Here is a 19,163-nt window from a genome sequence, read left to right as displayed (position 1 = left end):
CTTAAATTTGGTCCTTAGTCTTTTTTTTTTTTTTTGCTGGAGTGGCACATTTTTACTGACATGCGACAACCAATTTGATTTTAGTTTTTAGTCCTCATAAAAAATGACGGATATTGGTTCCTATAATTTTTTTCAGCATATAGTTTTTGTCTCTGTTAACTTAAAATTTGTTTACTTATGTTTAAAATTTTAAATTTCTGAATATTTTTTACACACGAACATTATAAAAATTTGGAGTTTTTTAACATCTAATTAATTAATTAATCATAAATTTAATTGAACAACAAAATTTCAAAATAAAACTAATGAAAATTTGAATCTAAAAATAAAGTTTTGAGCTAATTTTTTTTGAGAAACTTTTTATAATATTTTAAACAAATTTGTAAAAAATCATTGAAAAATTTAAAATTTTAAACATAGGTAAACAATTTTTCGTTTAATAGAATTAAAACTATGTACTGAAATTTTTTATAGGTGCTAAAACATGTAATTTTTTTTATGAAAACTAAAAAAAAAAAATTAACTTTATTTATAGGGACTAAAAACTTTTTTTTTAAGGAAAAACTGATTTAATTCTAAAAACTACATTAAAAAAATAAAATAAAAGTAAATAAGAGAAAAAACCACAGTTATTTTTTTATTTGAAAAGAAAAAAAAGAAAAGCATTGAGACTGTGTTAAACGACAAGCGTTTAAGCATTGAAAATTCAGTTCAGGAGAAAGAAAGAGAAGAAGAAGAAGAAACAACCACTCTACTCCTTCTTCCTCCGATCGATGTCTTTACTCATTCAGCTTTAGATTCACTTCAAATTATGCTTTTCTTAGATCCATTCACTCATTTTCTCAATTCCTTTCCTTGATTTGCACTCTCAAAACTCATCGTTGTGATCGCACTCTACAAGGTATCTCTCGAATTTCGTTTTTTAGGGTTTTTGAGGGGATAATCATGATCTTTTCATACTTTAAGAAAAATTTGATTTTGAGTTTGATTTTAGGTACCCAATGATCTTGATTTCAATATTTTGGGTTTGAAGATCTTGATTTTGTGGTAATTGGAAATTTGTATTTTTCAACAGGTGCTTGAGGTAGATAGTAGAAGATTGAATTGTGAACAGTATGGTGAGTTTTGTTTAATTGGGTTTTTGTGTTTTGGTTATGTAATTATTGGTTTTCTTCAATTCTGACTTTGATTCATTTGATTCTGTGCTTATAGAATTATCTTCTTGGAGCTTTCAAGCCTGCATGTAATGTCCTGATTTCGTTTAATGATGGAAAAAACCGGAAGCAGGTGAGCAGACTTTCATTGTAGTATATATACTCGCATCATATTGTGTGGCAATTGCATTTTGTATTGTTGTTAATGTTGAGGTTGATGTCAGTAGTAGTGAGAGTTGATAGAGAGTGTTGAAAATAGAATATAATTGAAGTTTCACTTTTCGGGCTGAATTAGACTTACACGTATCACATAGTAAATAATAATTTAATTTAATACTATAATTCATTACATATTGAGGTTCTTAGAGAGTGTTGGAAATTATGATCGCTTTAATTTCTCTTTCTGGAAACTGTACTTTTTTTTCATAAAAAAGAGGGCCAATGGCCTGGGAATTGAACTCATTTTGTATGAGAGTAATTTTGATGTACTGTGTAATTTTTTTTACAATTTCAACCAATCAGAAACCATCATTTTTATGATTCTTAAGTTAGAAATGATGAAAGTTGACTTTTTTAATGATCGAACGACAATGATTGACTGACAATAAAAAAATTCTTTAGACTGTCGGTGCATATGAATTAATCCCTTTATATATTATATTATGTGTTCTTTACTCAAGCAATTGATTCATTTTTTCTCTCAAGCTGTTATTAGACTCAAAGTGGGTTCGATTCCGCTCTCGTTTGACGCTTCCATTGCATAGAAGAGTCATTGTTGAACTAAGCTCTGAATTTTAATTTTATTCTTTACACTCGTTTGTATTTCCAGTGCCTATTTTTTGGTCTCATGTCTCATTTTCTTCCAAGTTTGAGTAATCATGTTAGTGCCTTTACTCCACTGTAGTTTACTGTTAAAACTTTACCGTTTCAGCCTTCATTTCTACCTCATGGAATCATTTGAAAAATCTGATTAGAATCAGAAAAATCCCATTTCATACGCCTTTTCAAGAACTCCATCTATTCCCTCTGAAATTTTGAATAGCAAAAATTATTTGGACTGGAACTGCGCTGTCAAATTTTGGTCTCTTGGTCAGGGACTTTATGATCATTTGACACCCCAAGTTCAAAGAGTCGACAATTTATTGAAGGATGACCGGGAAAATACTGGTTATCAATTAGCATTATTACTTTGGCAATCAATTCACCCGTCACTTGTAGTTCACTTCCACTCCTATATTTCTTGTTATGAGATTTTGAAGAAGGCTAAGAATATTTATGTTAATGACAATCGGAATCTCTATGATTCTGTTCATAATTTTGCAACTCTTCAAATTGAAGATCATGATTTTGTTTCCTATTTAAACAAAGCTCAGTCAACTATTCAACAAATGAAGACTATGCTAACCGATAGTGATCTTCAAAAAGTTATAGATAAGATAGATCAAATGCGCATGGTTTTTGTTCTTCATGGCCTACATAAGGATTTTGAAAATGTCTGAAATTAATGTTCTAACGAATCCCATCCTTCCTACCATAAAGGGGCTAAATATCAATTTCCTTTGACTGATGTTTTTAGCAAAATATCGAGCTATGACTCTTGCTACATGTGAACTCATATGGCCGAGACTCCTCATTGAAGAGTATATAAATTGTTTTAGATTGGAACTATTGAGTATTGAGACAAGTTTCTTTTTATTATAATCAGCCAAATACTGACATCGCATCCAATCCAAATTCCATGAACAAACTAAGCTCATTGAGATTGATTGCCATTTTATTTGTGAGTAGATTTCTTCTTAAATTGTCACATCCTTTGTTGAGCTTTAGCTGTGCATTTTATTCTGTCACAGCAAGTTTTGGCTATTTTGTATCTCCAGCTGCCATCAGTTCATTTGATGGTCTGTCTGCTGCTGAGAAGTACCTTTTTTTGTCCGAATTCTGAAAAACCCTATCAAGTGTATCTCTGTATCTCCGGCTGTTTCTCAAAGTTGCGCGACTAGAAACCTTCTAGTGTGCCTGTACGTGTCGCAACTGTTTTCTGTCTCAACCTGCTTTTGAAAGCCACACACTCCCCTCCCCTCCCCTCCCATTGTCAGAACCTCATTGCGCCTCCACCAGAAGACTCCTCAGTATCTCCTGTACCTATTTATGATCTCAATCTCATTTTCTTCGTAGTTTGAATCACTCTAAGTACCTAGACTTCACTGTAGTTTGCTCTTAAAAGTTTATAGCTTCAGTTGTCATTTCTACCTTACAGAATCATTTGAAAGGTCTGATTACAATCAGAAAAGTCCCATTACATTTGCCTTCACTCCATCTATTACCTCTGAAAACTTACCTTATATTCTATTTTTCCTTTCTTGAGATTCTCTCTTGTATATAAATATGCATAACCTCATTGTGAATATAATAATGATCATTCTATTATTCAAGGTTGTACCAGAAAAATATAATAATGATCACTCTATCTTAAATTGCACATCCTTTGTCAACTCAAATGATCAGTTGGCAGGTTCGTTCACCAGAGCACTTTGGGAACCAAGGATTTCTTATATCTTATAACAAACTGGATACTTTTTTGTCTCCACTTTCCAGCTTTAGGGGAATATTTATAATTCATTGCATATAGAGATTGGTTGCACCCTTAGATAATTATGACTATTGTATTAATCATGTATATAAATATCATATTGCTCACTATCTTCTTCACTTAAACATGTTCAGAGTTTCTTATTTCACACTCTCCTCACGTTTTCCTTGCAAGTAGGGAAATTTTAACATAGTTTGATATTTATCTTTGCTCTATTAATGATTTTGAATCTTTCACGAGTTATGATTTTAGCGACTTTAGATCGTTTTGGTTGACATTCTTTTTGCCATTTTTCAAGGTTCCATTTAAAAAAGAAAATGGTCAAACAGTTACAGTCCCACTTTTCCACAGTCAAGAAAACATTGCTGGAAAGGTATGTTAGTTGTTTATCTAAACAATATTATATGTTTTAGTTTATCTTAAACTCATCATATTGTTGCAATGACTTTCGATATATTTTCCAGTGGGTCTTCATGCATTGACTATTTATGTATTTGCTGCCATGTTTAGATTACAATAGAACCTATGCAAGGGAAGAAGATTGACCACAATGGCATAAAAGTTGAGCTCCTTGGACAGATAGGTTTGTACTTGACTAATCCTTCCACTTTTTAATTTGTTTTGTTTCTTTGTATTGAGTGTGTATGCTGCTTGAAGCTTTTTATTCATCATTTTCCTTTTAGAATTGCTATTCAGGCGAGATATTCCAACTTGATTCTATACTTTTATATTTTTATCCGGTGTGATAGTCAGCTGGATAGTTGTTTTTCTGCTTAGTACATTTGATTCAGGATAAAACGTAAAACGATCCTTATATTTCTAAAAGCTTTCAGTCCTAATTCTTAAAGTGTTAAAGTTGACATTACAGTTAATCTTGGATTACTTCTTATATATACAAGAAGACAAGTTGCCCTACTGTGATCCTTCCATCTCAGTTTTGTCAAAAATGTTTAAGAAAATGTTTTCTTTCACTCCTCCCTCCCCTCTCCTCCTCGATGATCTGTAACTTAACTGTTAAATTATTCTTTGGTCATGACTAGCAAAGGGAATAGATTATACATTCATCTCTAATATAATATATACAGCTTTTATTCCGCTTCTGCTTGAATATTTTCTCCTGTTTATGATTTTTTTTTAATCCCATATTACTGTATTACTGATTACTGATATAAAGTTCATTTTGAATTTCATTTCACTGTGCAGAGATGTATTTTGACAGAGGAAATTTTTATGACTTTACGTCCCTTGGTAATTGAGTATTCTGTCTCTTCCATATTCTACACAATTGTTGTTAGCCTTTCATTTAATGATGAATTACTTACAGCCGATTACTAAATTTCATTTTGCTGTCTTTTGCAGTACGAGAACTAGATGTTCCTGGAGAAATCTATGAAAGGAAAACATATCCATTTGAATTCTCAACTGTTGAAATGCCATATGAGACATACAACGGGGTGAATGTGAGGCTTAGGTATCATATCTTGGAAGATGCATGTGTCTCAGTTTAAGTTTTCTTTATGTGCTTTCGCTGTCTTTCTGGATTATTTGCTTTGCAAATAACAGGATGGGGAGAGCTTTAATATGATGATATCATGCGATGTTTTTAAGTATTTGCATTTTCCAGGTATGTCTTGAAAGTGACCATTAATCGTGGTTACGCAGGAAGCATAGTTGAGTACCAGGATTTCGTGGTACGTTCTTTATCAGTGAAATACAATTTGTGATTTATTTATGGTCTGAGATATCCAGTTGAATGTTATTTTATCCCCGACACCCAAAAAAAAAGTTTATATGGTCATGTCACACCAATAATATTTTTCCAATTGACACTCCTATACTTTCAACCATGGGGCTGTTAAACTCTCTAGTTGACTTGTAGAATTTAATCTTGTACGAGATAACACATCAAAACCGTGTTAACTTACTTCAAAGTCATTCATGTGTAAACTCAGGTAGCCTCGCATAGAACTTTGAGTTTGAGGTCAATTGAATGTGTGCCGAACATAATGGTTATTTCCATTAAACATTTTGAAAATGACAGTAGTTTAGTGTATTAAAAAAAAAAAAAAAACTCTAATTGCTACAGCTCATTGGTTAAGGCTTCACATTGCACTAAACCTTGACTGCCAGACTTCCAGTGCACAAACTAAGACTTCCAGTGCACAAAACCTTTAGAGTCATCTAACCTCTGAATGTAAACCCATCTGCAATGGAGGTGAAGGATACTAGATCAAGTCACAATCCCATACTCCCAGGTCGCAGCATAATTTAAATCATGAACTAGAATACATGAACAAACACACAAGTTTGCAATAACTCAACAGACTAACGAGATAACTGAACCTGACTCTAATAATAAGCTGAGACCTATCTCTATCCAGCTTACTGCAGCTCCGATGCGGGAAGCCCGGTTCGTCATCCTTTTGAACTTGTTATATTTTTTGCGGTCTGGTCTAAGTCATCTTACTACATAGTAGTTAATTATTTGTCATCTCATCTGTCTTAGTATACAGCATTAAATCATGTATCATCCAACTTACTACATGGTATTAAATTATGTGTAGATTTGTATTAAATAAACTTGTATGAGTCTACATGTAAACCCTGACGAGTTGAGTCTAGGGGGATTCTAACCTTGCTTTCACCATGACTACACTATTCCCACTCACAAAAACTACTTGCATATCTGTATATGTAATTACATTGATAAGGTTTTTGATTCTATTTCATCACTTGATTAATTTTATTTTTATCATCATTTGTCAGGTTCGCAACTATTCGCCGCTTCCGCAGATTAATAACAGCATTAAGGTGAGCTCAATAATATGAGCCTGCATTAAATATCTGCAGGCACATGTAGTTATTTCCTTGTGCTTTTCCTCATAACTCTGTTGTTAGCTGCTTTTAATTCTTCATTATGTATTTAACAATATGTTATACCTTGCACAGATGGAAGTTGGAATAGAAGATTGTCTGCACATTGAATTTGAATATAACAAAAGCAAGTAAGTTGACTGTTTTGATTGGCCATTTGACTGGAGTTTTGCTCAATTTTTATGTCTTAGTTTTATTACTTTTACTACTACTAGCTTGTAATTGTATCCTATCTTTTTTCTGCTTAAAGCTTGAAATATGAAATTTACTTGTTGCTTTATCTTGTTTGGTTATATTGGCCTGTAAATTTCTTACCTCGACTTCCGGATCACCTTTACTTAGTTTACTATAAACAAGTAACAATCCTAGGTAATTAGGCAGGCATGTGCACCAAAGATATTTTTGTCAAACTCTAACGCTGTACAGGCCTTATATTTGAAGAGAACATTCTTCTCATCAACTTATTTATAATTTTTAGGTTAAAGGACAAGAAACTTGTAAATACTAATTGGGAATTTCAACTTTTCAGGTATCATCTGAAAGACGTTATCATTGGCAAGATTTACTTTTTACTTGTCAGAATCAAGATAAAAAACATGGATCTTGAGATTAGACGCCGAGAGTCAACAGGATCAGGGACCAACACCCATGTGGAGACAGAAACACTGGCTAAATTCGAGTTGATGGATGGTGCTCCCGTAAGAGGTAGGTTAAACTTTAAATTGGATGAATAAACAAACTAAGACAGAAAGTTTATGCAACAACCCAGGTTTGCAATTAAACAAAGCAAATATGATTAAAATTAGTTTAACATCATATAGTTGCTCCCAAGCCTAGATAAAAGAAGGTAATTTAGGTGATTGGTAGGTAACTAAAATTGTCAAATCTATTATGACATGGCTCAACAATAAAACACGTTCTGCTATGTAGTCTTGCAATTAGCAAAACCAATCTCTCACAGAACTTTTCTACAACAGATGTTAATTACATAAAATAAATTTCACCTTTTAATATATGTTCTGAGTACAGCTCAACGATAGCAGTTCTTTTTTTCATGGACTGTGTACACATTAAATAAATAGAACAGTTAATACTATCATTAGCGTGTTAACCCTGAAGTAAAAAAATTACTTCATATGTGCCCATAAACGCACTGACTAATGCTTGATTACTTTTCCAGGTGAGTCAATACCAATCAGACTGTTCCTCAGTCCTTACGAGCTGACGCCGACTCATCACAACATCAATAACAAATTCAGCGTGAAGTACTTTTTGAATCTTGTGTTGGTTGATGAAGAGGACAGGCGATACTTCAAGCAGCAGGAAATCACAATGTATAGGCTGCAAGAAACTTCATGAACAATTACCATAGGAAGAGTGAGTATTAGTTTGTTGATGATAGTAATAAAGAAGATTGTGATGAATGTTGAAGAACTCTCAAATACTGGAATCAGTCTGTGGATCTTGTTTTTATCATGGGGTAAAATGGTTTAGCATTCAAACATGCTTGAAATTCAACAGTTGCAAAGATGTACATTTACTGATCTTTTATTCGATATTGACGGAAGCATTTCTTATCTGCACTGGAGTGTTTATATCCATGAGAATGTGTTATATGTGGTTGAATATTTGTTCTGATATTTTAAGACTCTGGTTTTCTGTTAACTGCATTGCAGCACTACCTCATAAAACAATGTCCTTTTTTCAATTATTATGAACAAAATTTGTTGTTGGACTCTTATTTGTTTTGTTTGTTTATGCATTGGCATCTTTTTCTTTTGTTTTCGATATTTAATTTGTGTAATAATGTACTCCCTCCGGTCCTTATTATAAGAAGAAAAGGCAAAAAACATCAAAACCAATGTAATCATTAATTAGTGTAACTTTTTAAATATTTTTACAAATATACCCTCATAAAAAGTTGTGAAACATTAAATACACCACTAATATTAAAAATAAAAATATTAAATAAGAGATAGAAAAGTCTTTTAAGCAATAACTACACCTTAAAAGTTGTGATATTTTCTTATAATTAGGACCAAAATTTTTTTTGAATTTTTTTTTATATATAGGACCAGAGGGAGTACTTATCTAACCTCATAACATTGCTTTGAAAAATAAATTCCAAAGGTCCAAAATGATGAAGGTTAAGAGATTCCAATGAAGTTGTTTTGGCAATGGTTATCTAACCTGAAACTAATGAGATGTACGCAGGTAATAATTCTGAATCAACAAATCATTTTCGTAACAAAACAAATATCAAACACACTTGTTAGGATCAGTTCTGAGATAAAGGTGATTTTTGTGTAACTGAATTATGGACATACAATTTGCTTTGACCTTAATGGCTTATTGATAGCTTTTGAAAAATTACACAAATCTAAGATTCTGCTTTTAAATGAAGTAAAAACTTCCGTTCACAATTCATTCATGGCTTATAATTTGCAATTCAGATTATTTTTAATTTTAGGAGTCAGGGATCTCTTTTCTTTTATAATCAAATATTACAATTTTTCTAATTTTACCTTTTACTCAATTCGGCTGAGGCTGTAAATTTATGTTACAGAGGCTTTTAAGAAGTTGAGACAGGTAATCCTGTTTGAGGTGTCGGAAACAATATTTTAGAGAGCTTTGTACTCAATGTTAAAAATACATTAATTATAAATATCAATTTATCATTCTTTATAAAAACACTTAAAATAGGTGAAAAGATTTATTTATTTTTTGCTTTACATTAATCATAAACATTCATTTAAACATTCATTCATTGAGAAAAACATTATCTAAAATTTGAGTAGTCAGACTCACATGGATTTGGTGAACGGTTGTAACTTGGAATGAGTTTGTCAAAGAAGTCACATGTGAATAAAAACAACAAAGTGCCAAAGTTGTTGGACAGTTACATATTAGTGTGTGCAGTGGGCATAGTACTAAAGATATGGACGAATCAAATCTTGACACATGGCCAATTGCTGTTGGTGAGAATAATTTCACTCGGATAGTCATACATTTTAATGGTCCAGATTGTGTTTTAGGAGATAAAGGCAGATCGAATGGTGACAAATTCTCATCAGTTGGAAACAGAAAGGGGAGCAGTAAAGGACAGCCCCCCCCCTCCTCTTCATTTTTTATCCAATTGTAGACCAACCCTTCCTTTTATGTTCCAACTAAACCCTAATAATCTATATCCATATATAAGTAACACTTCATTCATCCTTTGAACCCCATTCCCATTCAAAACACTGCCTTATGTTTTTTCAAATAACATTCCATATGGGGATCAGTGAGGTAGAAACCATACTCCTTATCTTCTCTTGCAATCTGATGAAGTAGTAACGAGAGGAAATATTTCACTGATACTTTCATGGATGTTATTGAAAAATATATCTACATTTTAGTCTGTCATTTCTTTTACCTATCCTCCACTGTTAATGTTGGCTTTTGATTTCTTTTTCATGTTCAAATGTCTTGTTTTATTGTTTTATGCTGTTAAATCTGATTTACTTTTTCGCTGTTTTTCGTTCAAGTGTTCTTCTTATGTCACTTTTTCTATTTGGCAGTTAGGGTTTTGATGTTTTTATTGATCTGCTATATATTCGTTTTTTTTAGTGCAATGCAATAAGTTTAATTGCGAAAGATCCTTTGTCTTTAACTTGTTATTAAGTGTTATGATTTTTTGTTTTCATCTATTAACCAAACAAGCTTTTGCATTTTCTTCTTTAAACAATGGACCCTTGACCACATGGAAGAACCATTTTTTGTTTCAAAAAGTTTGTATAAAACTCCACAATTTTCAAGGCTTTTGTTTCTTGTTTTATTCTTCTTTTTTCATCATTTCTGTTTACAATTCTCTTTTTTATGATTTTTTTTTGAAGGAATTCTCTTTTTTATGATATTATTAATTAGTAGTTCAGAAGTTTGATCGTATTTATAGAAGTTCTATTTTCCATAGCATACCTAGTTTGAAGATTTGTGTGTTCAAAGAACCCTAATTCTCACATCGATTTCAAATATGTCATACTTTCACTTTTGCCGCTTTCAAGAGCCCTCCACTTTAGAGCAATCATAAAAGCTCATTGCAGAGGACTCTAGAATGAGCAAACGAGAAATAAGACATAACACCACCATATGATAGAGACAAGGTTGATGTTCACTAATATTCATCATTAATTAGAACACAAAAATGGCTATATATGGAGTAATAGTAAAGGAACTTTATGCTATCATATCAAACATTTTTTGTCCATGACTCACTCATGAAGTATGGGGTCGAATATTTATTATGATATCTCTAAGACTGTTGTTTTTCTCTCTTCCCCATTGCACTACCTCATGAAACAACGATGTTATATTTTCCATGACTTTGAACAAAATAAATCTATCGTTGAACAAACCAAATCTAAGATTGGTTTTCTTTTTGATATTTCATTTGTGTGAATTGACGAAGTTCAAGATTTTGATGAATTTGTTTTCGTAATGGTTAAACTTACAAATATGAATCATTGTCTTACAAATATTCAACCACAAACTAAATCACATAAAATGATTAATCAACCAATAAAAGCAACGAAACATAATTTTCACACCAAAGATTTGAAAAACTCGAGGATTTTTCCACCAATGACTTAACTCAATCTTGAAACTTTTGACATTAGTCACCGCCATGACTATAACTCGATTGATTCAATCAAAGGACTCAAAATTATTGGACATGTTCATAACAATATTATTTGGCATACGAGAGTGGATTGTCTCCAATTTTTTTTTTTTTTTATGTTGTATAATCTTAACCCTCCCATTAAAAAGGTATGAAAATGTGTTTTATTATGTCCGCGTGAGCTTAGCTAAGTTGATAAGGACAATGCATAGACACTGTGTGTTTGAGAGTTTAGGTGGGAGGAAAGCACATTGATAAAAAGGAAGCATGAAGTAGAAAGAATGAATAGAGCTTTGAGATGGGAGAATCTTGGGGAGCTCACAAATTGAATTGAAGGCTCAATATTAAAAATACATTAATTATAACAATCATCTATCATTCTTTACAAAAAAATCTCAAAAAAGGTTGAAATTTTATCTATTTTTATTTTTACTCCCATCCTTCCAAAGCCCCTCCCATCTAAACGGAGGGGAGGATTTTAACCGAGGAAAGTGAAGGGGGGAAATTTTAATTATATATATGTTTGGTTCAAAGGAAGGGAGGATAATTTAATTTTTGGTAAAATGGAGGAGAAAAACTTTAATTACACATGTGATAGGTTCGCAAGGGGAGGAATTTTATAACTAATTAATTTATACTCCCTCCGTCTTTTTTTATAAGCAAAAAACACTAATTCACACTTATTAAGAAAACCAATACTTAGTGATTTGAGGTATAATTTTTTGTGTTCTCCTTGGAATAAGTTTCATGGAAAGATGTAAAAATAATTCTCATTGGTTAAAAATTATGGAGAAAATAAAAAGAGAAACAAATTGAATGCAACATGCATTTAATTTTATATTGGAAAAGATGATTTGTTTGAAAAAACACAATAATAACATAAAAGTTGGTGTTTTTTGCTTATATTTTGATACAAAGAAAATGAGATTTTTTTGCTTATATTTTAGGACGGAGGGAGTATTGTTATCCTTATATTTTTACAAGGGAAATGCTAAATAGTGCCCTTAGGGCATTGGTTAAGATGATAAAAATAGAAACATTGCATTGGAAAATGGTGAAAAGTGAAGAATTTAACTTTTTAAAAGTCAAAACATTGTTGAATTCAATGTAAATATACTACTTTTGGTTTCCTTAACCATTGCCCTGAAGGCACTGGTTAGCAAGACCCTTTTTACAAAATTCTCATGATATTCAAAGCTCAAAAAATTCATAAATGTTCATTTTAATAATTTTCTGATCTTTATAATGATTAATGAATCTCTCAAATCCCTTCCCAACTAAAGTCTAAAGCATCCATTCATTCCACTTCATTTTTTCTGAAGTCCTTCCCTTCTAAACTCCAAACATACCTTAAACATACCTTAAGAGTAATTTTTATTTTATTTTTTATGGTTGAAAGAGTAAAATTCAATCAACGTTAAGCACAGGAGTGTAGAGAGAAAGTGTCATTGTAGGACCATAGCCCTTTCTACTGTTCAAACAACATTGCAATAGAATTAGATCATGTTCATTTCACAACCTACATGAAACTAAAACACAAAAAAAAAAAGTCTATGATGAATATTGTAATAGTTTCAGTAGAAATTAAATTCATAGCAATATCCATGAACCATGATTCATGTAGCTTGAGCACAATTTTGATTGGAGTATAGCAAAAACATGATATTTAGAGATAAAACTACTCTTTTAACGTTTTCATGCCTATATATTTTTAAATTATTTTGTTCAGAAACTAATGTTGGGAAAAGCTCTTAAGGTTACAAAGTCAAACTCTTACCATTAAGACGTGTTAGACAATGAACGAATGTGGTAGTCTTTTTTACTTCTTTTAAAAGGTACACTAAATCCCTATTTTGACTGAAAAATGTACTTTTAAGCTTAAAAAACTGCTTGATTAGCTATTTTTATAAAAATATAGATAGATTTTCTTTTACAAATAACCATAAATAGACTATATACATATTTATGAAATTAAAAGAAAAAGGGAGTGACGTTGACAAATTTAAGATGAGAGAATTTGAGTTTTTTTTGACAAATTTTTAATCAAATAATATCCTTTAGATACATCGTAAAAGATCTCCAACTATGATTTATCATCTCATCTACTTCTTAAAAAGTTCATCAAATCTAATTTTTATGCACAAAAATAAGTTCACTTTTAATCTAGGGTTCGAACCCTGGACCTTGTATATTTTATGCATTGTCCATACCAACTGAGCTAAGCTCACAAGTGTGTGTGTATATATTTCATAAAAGAACAAGATATCTTATTTTTTTTAAAAAAATATTAAGATATCGTTTTGAAAATATATTTGAACTGATATCAAAAGAATGAACCATTGAAGAGAACCCAAACTAAATTAGAAATCCTTGAGTGAAATCTCACCTAACAATTACTCCATCCGTTTCAAAATGAGTGTCGCTTTAGCCAAAAAAATCTGTTTTAAAATGAATGTCACTTTCGGTTTTCAATGCAATAATAACTTTTTCTTTTCAATTGTACCCTTCAATTAATACTATGTTACACTACTTCCAAAGTATTATTTTTTCTTTAATGAAAAACAAACCAATAGTTGATTAGGATAATTTGGTAAAATTGCTATGACATTTGACTATTTTATTCCATTCCTTAATCTGTGTGCAATTGGCTAAAACGACACCCATTTTAAAACGGAGGGAGTAATAGTTAGGCACATCCAATCTACTAATGGCAAATAATAAAACCAATAATAAAAATCTAATATGTTAGAAATGGAAAAAGAAGCACACATGCTATTTGATTCTGAATTAATTTAGTTCTCTTTCATTACCGCTCAATGCCCATGTTGTCTGTTCTGTATTTTTTACATTTAATATTTCTTTATCATCATACATTGTCTCCTACCATGAAACTCTTGTTACTAGAAAAAACTTATCTTGAAGTTGGTTTTTGGGTAGAAATTTGGGTCCTCTATGTCTTTTTAATGAATGATACACACTTCCCATTTATTGTATGTTAAGGAGATAGAGTTTGTCCCATGCTAATTTGGTGTCGGCTTTTCTAAGAGGGGGAAGTACTACTTGTACTTTAATTCATGGTGGAATTTAGTACCACTTGGACTTTTTTTTTCTCTAATATCAATAAATATCTCTCATTGCGGCTATTTTTTTTGTTGTTGAGAATGCCATTTTTTTATTAAAAATAAACGATATTCATTCAAATTTATAGAGTACATGATCAATATAATACAAATTCTCTAAAAATAAAAAGGATGAATCTACAAACAAACTCACAACATGTATGTCAGTAGCAAAAAGCGACAAATTATATAAGCCTACAAATTGGACTATAGTCAATTGTGCAGAACACTCATACCTTCATATATATTTGCAACGTTGACGACACCAAAACCGTTGATTGCATCTGGAGTGAGTCGAAGTTGATCTTACAATTTGAACAAAACAAACATTTGTAGCAAGATAGAAAAACAAAACAACGACACACTAAGACGACGAAATCACAAAAGAAAAAAATAAATATACGTGAAAATCACTTATTTAAATAATAGGTAAGGATAATAGATGATTAAGAGAAGTGATTTGAAGTTAAAAGTTGGCCCAAATCATCCTTTTTGATATAGATAAAAGAGAATAAACTAGAGTTATAGAGAGAGTAAATTTTATTGTTCTGTTCAATGAGAATGGCAAAATTATGTTGCTTGTTATTTGATATTGAAATATTGAATAAGAAATATGGAATGCCGGTAGGACATTTTAACAAAGATGGAAGGATTCAGGGAAGTAAATTGAGCTAAGAATAGTAACACATGCGTTTCTTTATCCATTTTTAATAGATCTAATTCTGATTATTGCCCAACCTACATGTAATTGTTGAAAATTGCTCTTCATACTTGTGTTAAGGCTGAAAACACCACAAAAAGACCCAAATGTCTCGGCGACAGTTAAGTACCGATGCAAAGAACCGGCGGTAGTTAATTGCTGCGACATCCATTGCTGCGACCCAAAGGTTCACACTTGTGTCATGTCACAGTCAATTTTTCTTTCTTCTTCTCACTCTTTTTTTAATTGAGCAGCATCGCCCTGTTTCTGAGACATATCTACACAATGCAAACATCGGATCAAAACTTACTCTAATCCTAAAAATTCTACCACAAAATTCCTAACAATTTTTACAATTTCTAACAATTCATAACGATTTCTAACAATACCTAACAATTTCTAACAATTCCTAACGATTTCTAACAATACCTAACAATTTCTAACAATTCCTAACATTTTCTAACACAATTCAATCAATTATACTCTAATCAACATCTAACAAATCAATCAAATAATAAACATCCAACATCATAAAATAAAAAATCAACAAAACCTAATTATGTGACAATTTATCCAAAAAATCTAACAATTCAATCAAAAAAAGCCAATGCAATAGGATAATATGCACTTACTTGATTTTGTGTTTGTAATTGGCGTTGAAATGGCTTTAGCTTGGAGAAAATCGCACCTAAGAATCTCAAAACCGCAACAATGGAGTTTAGAAAATTCCTATGTCTGTTATGTTCTTATAACAGAGCATCGGCTGTTAACTGTCGATGGATCTCGGTAGTTAACTTCCGCCGGTTCATTGCATCGGTAGTTAACTGTTGCCGGAGCATTTGCATATTTTACAGGTATTTTTCAGCCTTTTAAAAAGTGTGAACAACAATTTCCGTAATTATTTTGGATCTAGCTATTAATATTAGGGGAGTGTTCACTCAAGATCTGCTCTTAAACCATATACCCCGTGAAGTATAACATTTAAAAATATTCATGTTAGGCTAGTTTAACTGAATCTCAAATAAAAAAGCTAAATTGCAGCCAACGTGTAGTATAACTAATAGGGAAACACGCACATATTAATATACCAAATATAAAAATTATGTATTAGAAATTATGTCAATTTATTTTTTAAAATTTTAAAATTATTTTTGTCAATAAATAGTTATTTTTTATGAAATTTTAACATGTAGCTTAATGAGACGAGTTAACATAACCTTAATTAATTAATATACACATATTTCCAGCTTATTAGGCACTCTATGCATATAAATACCGATTGTGATTAGTTCTAATTAATCCAACAACACTTAACTTTTCAAATGGTGGATAATTTTCTCATCCTTTTGAGTCTCATCCTCGTAATGTTTTTTATCCATCATGTGAGAAAAAGAATCAGTATTGACAAAATATCATCCAATCTTCCTCCAGGGCCTTGGAAGCTACCAATTTTTGGAAGCATACACCACCTAATTGGTGCCCTACCCCACCATAGAATGAGAGAATTGTCCCAAAAATATGGTCCTCTCATGCACCTACAACTTGGAGAGACTTCAGCCATAGTGGTTTCTTCTAAAGAAATTGCCAAGGAGGTGTTGAAAACCAATGATGTCACATTTGCTCAAAGACCTCGCTTTCTTGGTGCAGAAATTAGTTCTTATGGATTCACTGACATTGTATTTTCACCCTATGGAAACTATTGGAGGCAGCTAAGAAAAATATGTACGTTGGAGCTGTTGAGTGCTAAACGCGTGAGATCATTTCAATCAATTCGAGAGGAAGAGATGTCGAAATTAATTCGATATATTTCTATTAACTCTGGATCTACTATCAACCTCACAAATGAAATCTTATCTATGACATATAACATTGTTTCAAGGGCATGTTTTGGTGATACATGCAAGGACCAAGAAGCATATATCTTGTTCATCAAGAAAAGTTTGAGGTTGGCTGAGAGTTTCAGTGTCCCTAATTTGTTCCCCTCGCAACATTGGCTACACGTGATTAGTGGAATGATTCATAAATTCAAGAAAATGCATAGAACTGGCGATTTGTTTCTTGAAAATATCATCAACAAAGAAACAACAAAAGATGGAAGTCTACTGTCCTATCTATTGAATCTCAAAGATGATGGCTCTCCTAACCCGATTGGATTTCATTTGACAATCAACAATATTAAAGCCATTATTCAGGTTAATTAATTAATATTCTTATAAGAATAATTTTTAGGGTACATAACTACATACTTGTCTCATATTATTTGTCTCTTAACGTAATAATGCACGCATCTAAAGAAAATGATCACTCCCACAAATTTTCAAAGCAAAAATAATATGCTATGACTAAATTATCATTTTGTACGGGGGTGACCATGAGGGTGGGTGGGTGGGGCGGCACTTCAGGGCATCATTTTTTTAAGGACACCAAAATTATTATTTTTACTTAATAGTTAGTACAATATAGGTATATTTCCTTTTAATTTGCTTTGATTAATTCTATTGAAACAAATATTTTTAGAGAACTTTGATTATAAATGAATCTTGTGCAACAAAAAATACAAGAAGAAAAATAGTAGAATAATTAAAAGGGCACAATTTTTTTCTTTCGTCCAGAGCATTAAAAAATTTAGGACTGGCCCTGATTTTGTACTATCGTTTATTATTAGTCTAGTATCACGTACTTGCAAATTGCAACTACTTCAATGAATAAAGATAATATTTGAAAAAAGTAATCAATATTTTAGGGTCATGTTAACTTCCTTAGGGCACAAGTTAATATGCTAAAAATGGAATTGAAAATTAATTTTTGTAATGAAAAGATAAAATTTTAAATTTTTGAGATATAAAACTTACTATGTTTCAAGTTACATTTTCCTTTAATTGGTATTCTAATCTAAGAAATAATGTAAGCCAATGAAGTATTCTAGACAGAGGTAATCTGTATTTTCAAAGAACCTTGAATTTTCAATCCCAGTGGAATTATATTATTTGAGTCTTTCTTCATGAGATCTCACTCTCATATGCTGCAGGATATGCTTATTGGTGGAAGTGAGACATCATCTACAACTTTGGAATGGGCTTTCTCAGAATTGCTGAAAAATCCAAGAGTACTGATTAGGGCTCAAGAAGAAGTTAGACAGGTTTTTAGTGGAAGAGGATATGTTGATGAAGTGGATCTTCAAGAATTGAAATTTCTAAAAGCAGTGATTAAAGAAACCTTAAGAATGCACCCTCCTGGTCCTCTACTACTTCCAAGAGAGTGTATTGAAACTTGTGAGATTAGTGGATACACAATACCAGCAGGAACACAAGTTCTTGTGAATGCATGGGCAATTGGAAGAGACCAAAAGTATTGGTTTGAAGGAGAAAAGTTTTATCCTGAGAGGTTCATGGATTGTCCAGTTGATTACAAAGGGTTTCATTTTGAGTTCATACCATTTGGTGCAGGAAAGAGAATATGTCCAGGCATGTTGTTTGCTGAATCTAATATAGAACTTCCTCTTGCACAATTGTTATACTATTTTGATTGGCAATTTCCCAATGGAACCAATCATGAAAATTTTGACATGACTGAAGCCTTTGGAACCACAGTGAAAAGAAAAAGTGATCTATTTCTAATTCCAGTTCCTTACAATCTTTGAATAAGAGTTGAGCTTCATTAAGGTTATATGTATATGTGATTCTGTATTAAATCTATTGTTGTCAAAATCCCGACTTAAATCCTAAAATCCAGGATTTTGCGACTTTCTTCACCTTCAACGACCTAAATCCATAGTAGAATCCTAAAATAGGCAAAATCCATCGATTTTGATTGCGATTTTACAATTTCTTATAAACTAAGTCATTTATGACTATATACCATTTATAACATATATTTAGTATTATTATTTTTTGGTAAAATCCATCGATTTTGATTGCGATTTTACAATTTCTTATATTGATTCTACAAAAGTCCTTGAGTAAAATCCTTCGATTTTGATTGCGATTTTGCGAGTCCCGATTTTGCTATTCCCTTTCGACCTGAAGTAAAGTTCCGATTTTGAAAACCTCGATGTATATTATTTATATTG

The 19,163-nt window shown here is 31.6% G+C and overlaps 2 protein-coding genes across 2 annotated transcripts; both read left to right on the top strand.

Annotated features, from left to right (window-relative positions):
• The first annotated feature begins 685 nt into the window (after window positions 1–685).
• On the top strand, window positions 686–8,359 carry LOC146896967 (vacuolar protein sorting-associated protein 26B). The gene is made up of 12 exons (XM_085738092.1): window positions 686–901; window positions 1,076–1,118; window positions 1,213–1,287; window positions 4,043–4,117; window positions 4,255–4,327; window positions 4,948–4,992; window positions 5,104–5,215; window positions 5,369–5,435; window positions 6,511–6,555; window positions 6,694–6,749; window positions 7,148–7,323; window positions 7,799–8,359. The coding sequence occupies exons 2-12, from the start codon at window positions 1,116–1,118 to the stop codon at window positions 7,975–7,977; spliced, it is 906 nt and encodes a 301-aa protein (XP_085594218.1). The 5' UTR covers window positions 686–901; window positions 1,076–1,115; the 3' UTR covers window positions 7,978–8,359.
• An 8,157-nt stretch (window positions 8,360–16,516) lies between these two features.
• LOC146896966 (desmethyl-deoxy-podophyllotoxin synthase-like) lies at window positions 16,517–19,086 on the top strand. The gene is made up of 2 exons (XM_085738091.1): window positions 16,517–17,286; window positions 18,123–19,086. Exons 1-2 carry the CDS (start codon window positions 16,591–16,593, stop codon window positions 18,732–18,734), a joined length of 1,308 nt encoding a protein of 435 aa, XP_085594217.1. The 5' UTR covers window positions 16,517–16,590; the 3' UTR covers window positions 18,735–19,086.
• The last annotated feature ends 77 nt before the right edge of the window (window positions 19,087–19,163 follow it).

The sequence above is a fragment of the Medicago sativa genome, chromosome 8 (genome assembly GCF_051527215.1).
Source record: "Medicago sativa cultivar Bolivia chromosome 8, Bolivia_mono, whole genome shotgun sequence".
In the NCBI taxonomy this organism is placed as follows: domain Eukaryota; kingdom Viridiplantae; phylum Streptophyta; class Magnoliopsida; order Fabales; family Fabaceae; genus Medicago; species Medicago sativa.
Note: the sequence above shows the minus strand (reverse complement) of the source record. Positions and strands in the feature narration are given on the sequence as shown.